The sequence below is a fragment of the Phyllostomus discolor genome, chromosome 3, assembly GCF_004126475.2.
Source record: "Phyllostomus discolor isolate MPI-MPIP mPhyDis1 chromosome 3, mPhyDis1.pri.v3, whole genome shotgun sequence".
Taxonomy (NCBI): Eukaryota; Metazoa; Chordata; class Mammalia; order Chiroptera; family Phyllostomidae; genus Phyllostomus; species Phyllostomus discolor.
The window spans coordinates 46,736,668-46,747,480 of NC_040905.2; the positions used below are offsets into that span (position 1 = coordinate 46,736,668).

Genomic DNA, 10,813 nt, shown 5'->3' on the forward strand with positions numbered 1-10,813 from the left:
GCTATGACTAGTCTCTTTCTTAAAAAAAAAAAAAAAAACAAGCCAAAAAGAAGAAGACAAAATTAGCTTCCCCTCTTCTCAAGAAGTTCCTGTCTGCCACACCCCTTCCTTATTCCACTTTCTAGGTGTCGTGGCCAAATAGAAAGTCCGTGCACACTGCCCCATCTTGGGTCTGTCTGTCCTAATCAGTGAAGTCACTGGCCCTGTGCTAACTCCAGGCTCAAGAGGAAGGCTGGTTCTCCTCCTAGGGTGTGGGAAGGGGAATGGCTGGGTAATCACCGCAGTACATACCTACACACTAGAGAAAATATCATCAGGAACAGCACAAGTAGTGAGGAGTAGTTGTTACAGCTGGCCAAAGGAAAACTCATCCTTACAGATTTACAAATCAATTAAAAAAAAAAGCTGTGTACTAAATGCTTCATTTAGAAGAACATAAAATGTGTTTCCCTCTGGAGGGAAAGCAATGTATCAGACACTTACCTTCATTCACTAGCCTTTAATACACGGGTGCCCAGTGACAGACAAAAGCTGGGCCGGTGTAAAAGCAGCCGAAATTCCTGTTATCCCGTGATGTCTGTGGCATTGCTGCTCTTGTGGACAAAATTTTGTTTCCTCCCTAGGAGATTACAGTAAAATCACACTCAACACACATAAAGTAGTGAAGGTTTTCTTTTCCAAAGAATGCCTTAGGGAATGGAATGTGTCTTGTTGACAAGCCACCTGCACATCTGAAATGCCAGCAGAGTGAGCAAGATCTCCAGGCCTACCACCGTTCTCCTCTGCAGTATCTTCTTGGCCTTTATGGCCCACCTGAAGCTCTGAAGAGGACGGAAGAACTGTGTCACTAACTAGCGCACGGATGGACCTCCCCGCTCAGCATTCAGTTTCTGCCTGCGGCCAAAACATTTGGGAAGAGAGCACCATAGGCCACCTCCAGGGTACTGGGGAGATGAGGAGTATAATCCACTCATCCCTGATTTTCTTTGAAAATAAGATTTAATTACTTAAAACTTCGCATATTAATTAAGCTAGGAAAAAATAGGAAGTAAAAAAAAACCCTAAGAAATATATTGTCATATTTTCATTTAACTCTGGAAGAGAAAAGAATCTTAGGCTCTGAAATTTGCTCTCTTGGTAAACTGGAACTCATGGGCAGAATAAGAGTCTCTGGAGGTGGGGAGGAAGCGACAGAGGGTTGAAGGAACAGCACCAGCGGCTGGAGTCTCCATCTCCAGGTGTGCTGACAAGCATTAAGTTACTTGCTCTAATGATACACAAAACTTGGAGATCCTTGGAAAGTACCATATGGGATATTTGCGCCTAAAATAGGACTCTTGGAAGTCACTTTCTCAACCTTGTCCATATCTCCTTCCTTCGCAGGGCAACGGGCTTTGGCTTCTTGAACGCACTCTGCAAAGCTGCCGCCGTCCTTGGGAACTTAATATTCGGCTCCCTGGTCAGCATCACCAAAGCCATCCCCATCCTGCTGGCCTCCACCGTGCTCGTGTGTGGGGGACTGGTGGGGTTGCGCCTGCCAGACACACAAACCCAGGTCCTGATGTAACTGGAGACAAGCCATCCGCCCTGTGTTTCTCTCTCCTGCCCTGTGTCAACTCTCCTGACTGAGTCAAGACTTCAGGTTTTTCAGATTTAGAAAGGTGGTCAGATACCAGAACACTAACTCTTGCTGTGACTAAAATTTAGATGCATATCATCTTGCCCCTTAAATGTGATTTTGCAGAGGCTCCACCCCTCTTCCCCCATGCATTGTTATCTTCCCTGAGTTGCTGCTGCCTCCCCAAAATCCGTGGAAGCATTTTTTAAAATGTCCCAGTCAGCCGGGCCTCCCTGAGATTCTGCTCGAGGAAGGGTGGGAGGATCAGAGGACTGAGCTGCTGTAAGAAACAGATCCTGCTCCTAGTTCCACATTCACAGGAAATATAAGTTGGCATATTATTGCATTTGTGCTGAGGAGAGGGATTCTTTCTCTCTCTCTCTTTTTTTCAAACAGAGTGACATTTCCTGTTTACTTAGAAAAGGACACCCCGCAATTCTAGCCGTAACAGCAGGGCCTTTCAAAGAAAACCATGTGGTCCCAAACAGAGCTGGGTGGAGCTCTTTCAGGAATGACAATTAAGGTGACGCCACTGACAAGAAAAATAAAGGCTCTGCAGTTAGCAGCGGAGGTCTGTGTGAGCTGAACCAGCAAGATGTCTGCCAGAAAGGTCCATTAAATGTCTGAAAAATGTGAGGAAATAAGGCCCGCGATTGTGACGTGTGGTTCCGAATGTTAGAAAACCAGAGATCAGAGAGAGAGCTTTCACTGCCCTTGTCCCCCACCCCCAGCTGCCACTGATCTTGCCAGAAAGCAGATTCAGGAAAAGAAAGCCACTCTCTCAAAATTGGGTCTGCCTACCTGACCGCCATTCATCCAAACTGTCTCTAGTGTGGGGATGGTCAGTCAGTCATCCAAGTCTTTGCATATCGCAAATTAGGGAGCCATTCACACCTAAAGCCATTTAGAAATGCAAGGGAATACCTTGACGGACAGTGACCCCAGTGTTTGACATTGGACTTTGTAGCTAGCATCCCTGAGGCAGGTCCCCTGGGCTGGGGTGTTCTGTGTGAAATCACAGCCTGCCGCCCTCCAGGGACCCTCTGGCAGACACGGTGGCCTCTCCTGGTGGTTTTTGGCTGCTCATTTGATCTGTGCAATCTGCCTGGGCCTGGAAGAGAGGGTCAGCAGGACATTCCCACGGGCTGTCGGTGACGTGACCTTCTCACCCCTAGGGGCTGCTCCTCCTCCAAGCTCAGCCCTTTTACTCATCTTTGAAACCTGAGGCCTTCTTGTAGATTTGCAGCAATGACCAGTAACCAGGAATAAATCCCATATTAAAACAATATTCCTTTTTTAACTCTCCATGTCTTGTGAGGGGGTTACCCCATACTTATTATAGGCATTTCCAGCAGCCCTCGGCCCTGGGCCTCGCTGAGGAGAGCCTTTGTTCCCGACAGTCATTACGTGCAAAGATGTCTTAACCCCAGAGGCCCCTCTGCCCCCCTCGCCCCTTCCTAATGATCCTCCTGGAGCTCCAGACTGCAGAGTTCAGACTCTGAAAAGCTTCTTTCATTAACATAAGCCATTAATCGACTTCCCCTTGAAGTAATTCAGGTCTGTAGAGGGGGGCAGCCTGGGGTTGGGGGCTGGCAGGAAGAAAGTGGTTCCCTGGGGAGTTGGCTCAGGGCCAGAACCTCAGGAAAACTCAAACCCAAAGCTAAGGGGGCAGGCAGAAGGAAAATCAATAAAGACTAGATGAGAGCCATTAGACTGTTATCAACAAAGCAAGGAAAGCAGCAGAATGTACTCTGGCTTCTGCCTACTGTAATACTGCTGGAGAAGAAAGACAGCATCAAAAGCAAGAAGGGGCCTGTATGTTATTCTTCCTACAGACTTATTTCTCCACCTCTCTACCCCTTGATTTTTCTTCTTAAAAAAAGACGTACTGGGGGACCTGAGCAGGCGGCATTTTTTAAAACTGAATGTGGCATGTACAGTGACAACTGCAAATGTAAGGTGTATGTGTACATGGGTGTTGCTCTCTCATCTTCTGTGAGAGCTAACTTTGCTAAGTGGACTCTTTACTTCAGAAAGGTCTCCCGTGTCCGCCATAGCTCTACACACATTCACCATCTCCCAAGCTGCCGAGCTTGGTTTAGGCAGACTTTGCTTTGAATACGGGCCTGAGTCAGAATAGGATAAACCAGCAGAACCCCACTTCATGAGACTGGCCACCATGCTTGCCCTTCCAGAGGGCCTTTCTTGGCCTTCTTGGCCCTTAATCCGAGCCTCCCAGGTGGCCCAAGAAGGATCTATTCTAATCTCCTGGACAGTCTGTGGTCACAAACCTTCTTGGTCACCACCTTCCCACCTTCCGTGCAGTATTCTCTGCCTCCCTCCTGTTGTTCCTGTCACCTGGATTTTCTATGAGAGCTCAGGTTCTTCCCAAAGTATGTGGTGTGGCCTGTCTGGCTTGTTCTGGGGTTAGCTGGATTAAGATATAGCCGTGCCATTAAACAGAAACTCTCAGTTCTACCACCGTAGGAGGCTGCTGGCACAGGCACCTGCACCCAGCATCTCGTTTCAGCTGCAGTTGAAGGAAAGGGAGAGTGTGTGCAAAAGCGAAAGCCTAGGAAACAGCCCCACTTGCTCCTCTATTTCTAACTCCTTTTCTATCTAAAATTTCCTCATAGCTCTTTGGAATCAATCCAGCATGTGGCTGAATCCTGTTATTATTGCCGGGTCCTCTCAGTAGGAAAGACAACCCAGCCACTCCAAACTGTAAACCCTGTGCCACGTTAGACCCCAAGTCGTGGGTCTCACTGCCCCAGCTCTATGCAGTCCTGCGCCTCAGAAGCCAAACCCAGCAGCTGGGGTCATCTCAGGCCCAGAGGCTGGGCCTGGGAGGTAAGACAGATGGGCCCTGGCTCCACACTAACCAACAGTGAGACCCAGACCTTGCTGGAGAGAATGTGAGTCGTGGAACATCCCTGGTCCTCAGTTTCCCTGTCTGTAGAGTAAAGGATTGGGACTAGTTCAGGATTCTAGAGGATCTTCATGGAAGTAGCTTTATTTGATTACCTTTTGATGCTGCACTCATCTTCACAAGCACCAAATAATTTTGAAACTGAAAAATTAGGCTCCAGGCACACATGCGAGAGCTCAGGAAGCTGTTTGGGAAATCCTGGCGGGATGGGCCAGAGAACAAAGTTCTCGTGTTGTTTGTGCTCCCAGCTTCGTAGGATCTGCAGCATTGTCTTGATTCAGTGCTGGCTGGACGGTTTTCATCGCCTGCCCAGGACAGGGACCGACCGGGTCAGACAGAAGGCCCTCTGAGCGCTGTACTAATCACCGAGGCCGCGTCCTGTAGCTGGCTCTCTTGACTCTGCACTCTGCTTTATTCTTCAGACACGGTCGTAAGCAGATCTAGGCCTTCAGAAACGGGTTTTAAGTGATTTCACCGAAGTTGGCAAACATACCTTCATGTACAAATCTCACCAAATCAGAGTGCAGGTTCACCCCAAGAATGACTGAGCTGCTTTTCCGGATGTCTTGAGAGACCGAGGGAGAGGAAGGAACAGGCATGTACTGGCAGGAGGGAGACACCAGACATCAGCGCGAAGGTTCCAGGGAAGGGGCTGGGGCGCGGCTGAGACTTTCTAGACCCTGGCATCATTTCAAAAGCATTCCATGGGAATACCTTCTGGTTTCCTCTGCCAACCAAAGTAGAATATGATATTCTTCCATTTTTTTCTGTTCAATATCAAAATGGCCTTTATCTAGTTCTTCAGTGACACACTTTACTGAAGTGTGTCACTGTGTGTGTTTTACACACTTTGTTCATGCATTAAAGGCTCTGAAGCCAGGAATGTATGATTTCGGCCTTTACCTGGTAGCGTAGAAAGACAACTGGTTGGTTGTTTAGGTGTATGTTGCCTGTATGTGTGGGTTTCCTTTAGCCCCCATAGCATGCTGACCTCAGTCCAGTTACCAAACCCACAGAAACACCAGTCACGGTGGAAGAGCAGGAAGCCGTCTACACAGCAGGGCCCTCTGAAGTGGACCGTGTATTCCTTACAGTGTCTGTTTCTGCCTGGCAAAGTACGTTTTGAGTAAAGCTTCTCTTGTAATCTGTGCCATGTAGGCAAAAGAACGTTGTCAGTATCTCCCAGGTATTTTGTGTGTGCCTTCATTGTTTCAGGTGTGGAGTGACAGTTCCCCGTGTGATGTCCTTGTGCTCTAAGCATTGACAGTGTCTCACCAGCTGGACAAGCCATTGCCAGGGCTGCCTTTGGTCTTTCTCAAACAATACCTAGATCGCTTTCATACAGTTCACGGGTCTGTTCAGACCCTTGTTGAAGGCTGGCGGGGCTAGGTGGGCAAAAGAGTGGGGTAGAGCCTTCACTGACCTGTCACCTCATGTGATTGTTCAATAAAAATAGTTATTGTGCCCCTGCCGTGTGCTAGGCTGCGGCACTGTGCTGTGTGCTGACAGCTCACCTCTGCAGGACTTAAATGAGGCCAGAGGGAAAACGGGGGAGTAACGAGAACACATCTGTAATGGGGGAGGGTCTCGTGCTGACCCCATTATATAGGGAAAACCCCTCTCCAAAGCCCCTTCCAATCAAACACAAAGTGTTGGGTGTTTCCCCCCAAATTTAGAAGAAGTAATTGCCTATGGTAGACAATGCAGGAACCCTTTGAAATTTGGGGATATCTCTGAGAGGAGGAGAAAGCCCCTCAACTGCCTGGACTTTGCTGAAGGGACTACTAACTAGTACTTGCCACACTTGTGCTGTTTCTTAAAAGGTCTTGGCAGGAAATCGCACTAAGGTATCATCCAAGGGAAAGAATCAGCAGGAAAGATAGCCCCATCTGTAGAACGATGTTCGTTTTTAAAGTTCCCACGTCTTCCAAGATAGCCTTTTCATGGCCTGAAACTGGAGGTGGGGGCGGGAAAGCTGCTCCCAGGGCAGGCGGTGGGAGTTTTCCCTCCAGAGCACAGTGGAGTCAGCAAGTCCCGCAGCGGCTGCCCCCAGCTTCCCAGGGTGTTTCCTTTCCGATTTTGAAGACTTGTGACTGAGTCAAGTGTCTTTGCAGATATCCTAGGGCAGCTTTCCCCCCTCCACCCTCGGCAGATAAGCCACATAGCAAACAAGTTCTGACAAGTTCAGTGGCAGGAGGTTTCCTGATTTCAGTTTAAGAACCAGTGCATGGTTGTGGCGGAGTGTCTTGAAGCTGCAAAGGTCTGGTGGGGTTCCGAGGGGGCAGAACAGACAGGGCGGTTGTCAGTGTCCCCCACCCCCCGAGAGCTCTGATTTCCTTATTTTACTCAGAAGCCCTCTCCTCTACCTGCCCCAGGCAGTATATACTCACTCCCTTTCTTGTCCTTCTTGTCTTCTTTCTCCTCTTCTCCTCTTGCCGCCTCTTGACTCTAGCAGTGTACAAGGCAAGGCCAGGCTACTGGGGCACTGGGACTAAAGAAGGTGCCAGTCAAGCCATATGTGAGGTGGAGGCCAAAGGATAGAGCACATGAAGAACATAGGTGGTTGTGGGGGTGGGTGGGAGCTCTAGACTGTTGACCTTGACCCAGCTCCCTATACTGGGCTAGATTTCCAACTGCTTCTCAACTCCTGTGGGTGATAGATGGATGGGCACCACTGGCACGAACTCTCTCAGAGAGGCCCAGCTCTCAGAATCCACTGACCTGTGGAAGGTGGACTCACCTCTCCATGCCTACAGCCGGTCTTACTTGGTGCTGAAGGCTAGGTGCATTTCATTCAGATTAAAATGCTGAAAGTGCAGAGGTTGCCCCTGCTCTGCCTACCCTGCCACATTCATGCTCCCCTCACAGCCAGCGGTGCCCAGAACTAGGAGGAGAAAGCAGCCCTCAGCCCTCTGTTCAGACTCAGGTAGAGTTTAACAGCTTACCCTGGGAGCAGGGGTGCTGGGTCCTAAGAAGCTTTCAGGTGCCTGGAGAGTGACTGGCTGAGCCTGTCTGCAGGGGCCTGAGTCCTGGGTGGCCTCCCACTGCACAGACCCAGGCCACACCAAACTGAGCCCCATGGGTGTGCGGGTCAGCACTTCCCATAAGCCGGAGGGAAGGAAAGGCTTAGCAAGCTCAGCCTCCTGTCGGGACACAAAGGGTTTCTTCCTGCATTTGTATTGACTCAGAATAGGACCCACTGTGCAGAGAATCCACTGCTTTCCACGGGTATTGTTCCTTCAGGGAGAACAGACCAAAAATTGGCTGTTTCGTTACGTGCAAACAAAAATAAACGTGTTCGAAGTTAAAGAGTATCTCCCTTCTCACACCCAAGCAGGCGTCCAAGAAGGACACTCCTTCCCTGCCTTTGACGCTCTCCAGGCCTGCCCAGATAGAACAGGACAGACTGATGGCTACATCTCACTTCCACCTCTGTTGTCACACGTTTATTGTTCCGAGTCTGTGCCCTAAATCAAACGGGTGGAAAATTGTTCTTTCTTGATATGTGCTTCCACGGCATCCAAACATGTGGCTGTGTATCCTCGCCCTGACCCAGGCACACATTGAACGGATTACACGCCCCTCACTAATGTCCAGACACTGTCGATCAAGTCCTGGGAGTGCTCTTCCTCTCGGGCTGCCTCTGTTCCCGCAGGCTGACCTGCAGACCACTCTCTTCGCAGTGAGAACCCAGCAGTGGCCCCGTCCTTGGTTTGGCATCTGGGCGTCTTGTTTCGTCTTGTCTTGTTTCTTTCCTGTTTTTACTGCTCTGTAAGGCCTCCTGCTGTGAACGTTCCAATTACCCCCATTGTACTGTATATATGTGCTGCATGTGTGAACCCCAATAAATTCTGTTCCGGGTTTCTGGAGTCTTCATCTTAAGTACAGCTGGTCCTGTTGTGAACTCATCTTTCTGGTATGCTCCTCTGTGTCTGATTCCTGATTGCCAAAATGTTTGACCAAGTGTGTTTTGACAAATGTCCCAAGACAGCCATGCGTATCCTTGTGAAAGGGCATGCTCTGTGGGGGGTGACTCGTGTACAGCATAAATCTACCAAATGTGGAAGCGTGTATACATGTGTATGTCAGATACTCAACATTCATGTAGCAGCTGCAAAGATATTTAATGTACATCAGATAAATAAAAGAGCATTTTTTGCTCCATTATATTCAAATAAAGATTGCTGTGTGGCTGACTTCCCTTCCAAGCATGAATTGACCCTTAAAAAATAGGTACTTTTTAAGACATCCTTGGACATCATGAAAACCTGTTTCCCTTGATTTGGGCTTATTTGAATTGTTTCTGTGGGCTGGTGTCTCGGGTATTGATCCATCGCTTGATTTTACAGGAACACTCTCTGATTGTCAGCCAGGATCACTGGGAAGGAAATGTTTGTGGGGGTGTTTGTGGCAAAGCAGATGCGTGTGTTCTTTTGCTGAGAGCGGGAAGAGCAGACAGGTTTTTAACGAGCATATGGACTCCCATGGCTTGGTGGTGGCTGCTTGGAACAGGAGTTTGAGAAGATTAATGAGGAAAGTGCTACATTTTATAGCATTGGCACTGGAGGCAGAAACACGGACTGCCTGCCATGGATTTGCTACTCCCAAAAGAGTACTTTTCACCGTGTTTAAAAAAAGAACCAGCCGGTGTGATTCAGTTCGTTGGAACCTTGTCCCGTATACCTAAAGGCCATGAGTTCAATTCCTGGTCAGAGTACATACCTAGGTTGCAGGTGTGGTCCCTGGTCCAGGAGCCTACTCTCTAGCACTCTCCCTTCCTGTCTCTCTAAGAGCAATTAAAAAAAAATGTCCTCTGATGAGATTTGATTAAATAAATAAATAAATAAATACCCAGCTTCAAACATCTTTACTAATGAAGGGAACTGTTATTTCACGTAATAAAGAAGGTGGGACAGTTCCAGGGTTGGCTGTGATGTCGCTTAGCAACATCATGGAAGGCCCAGGTGCTGGGTTTTCAGGTCGGCTGTCTTCAGCGCCGTGGCTTTGTCCCCTCACGGGCACGAGATGGTTCCAGCAGCTCCAGGCATCATACCGTCACACAAACATCTAAGGGCCAGAGAGGGATCGTCCCCTCTTTATGATCCTTTTTTAAGATCAAGCGGGGCATTCTCAGAATCCTCCAGTGGATGCCACCCCCCCCTGCCCCCCGCCCCCCGCCTCTCCCTACCACCCAGCCCGTCTCATCATCTCACTGGCTGGATTCGCATGGCCTGCCTAGTCCTAAACCAGTCACTAGCAAGGGGACTGTGATCCCCATAACTGGCACAAGCTGCTCAGGACTCCCCTCCCCCCAGACACCTTGGAAGGAGCTCTCTCTCCCCTGAAGCACACGGCTTCCGACTGCCTGAACACAACTGGGGTTTAACGGTGTAGCGAGTGAGCAAGGAAGAAGGGAGGTAGCTACTGAGTAGGCCCTGGGCTCCAGAACTGAGCTATCTCATGCTGCAGCCACATGCAGCTATTTATGCTTAAACTCAAAATAACTAAAATTAAATTCAGTTCCTCAGTCACACTTCACCACATTTCATTTGCTCAATTTCCACGTGATTCGTGGCTACCATAGAACACTTTATCATCACCGAAGACTGTCGAAAAACACAGCCCTGGAGCTTGTGCATTCACACACCCCTCTGCAGGCTGCTGCTTCTCCTGGGGCTGCTCTGCCTCCTTCCGGGTTCTCTCCCCCGGGCTGGAGCCCTCCGTTTTGCTACAGCAACTTCATTCCCCTCCTCTTCCTCCAGCAGACTGGAAATGCCCAGCTGTCACCGCACACGGACCTCCCCCCTTTCCCAGGCCCCAGCCCCTCAGGTCTAAGACCTGTTTAGTATTCCAGAACAGTCACCATCTGCCTCCCTTCTCTGTCCTTCCTGTTGTACGAGGAGGCTCTCAGATGAAGGGAAGAGAAGTGTCCGCAGGCTGAACATCCCAGCAGCATCAGGGAGGAGGGCAAGCATGGGAACTCACCAGATGCTGCATATGCTCCTCGGGGGTCATTGTTGGGTCTGAAGGCGGCGTCCACAGGCCTGGCCCGGACAAGTGGCTACAAATTCCCAAATGTGAATTCCTAGTGATCAGTATGTAAAACAAAGCAACACAGGTCCTGAGGGAATATCTTTTTCTCCTTATTGAGGTCCGGTGCCATGAAGTCACTAGCATTATTTATATGAGTTTGCCAGGGCTGCTCCAACGAAGTACCACACACAGACTGCTACAGGCTTACACAGCAGAAGTTAATTTTCCCATAA

General features: G+C 49.3%; 1 protein-coding gene across 2 annotated transcripts in view; it reads left to right on the forward strand.

Moving 5' to 3' along the window:
* The window catches only part of SV2C (synaptic vesicle glycoprotein 2C), a 186,124-nt gene extending 179,779 nt beyond the window's left edge, over positions 1–6,345 (forward strand). For both annotated transcript variants that reach the window (XM_028531082.2, XM_036020439.1), the window contains one exon: positions 1,384–6,345. In XM_028531082.2, coding sequence (XP_028386883.1) covers positions 1,384–1,567 — 184 coding nt within the window. In that variant the 3' untranslated portion in view covers positions 1,568–6,345. The remainder of the gene's footprint in view (positions 1–1,383) is intronic.
* Positions 6,346–10,813: the final 4,468 nt, after the last annotated feature.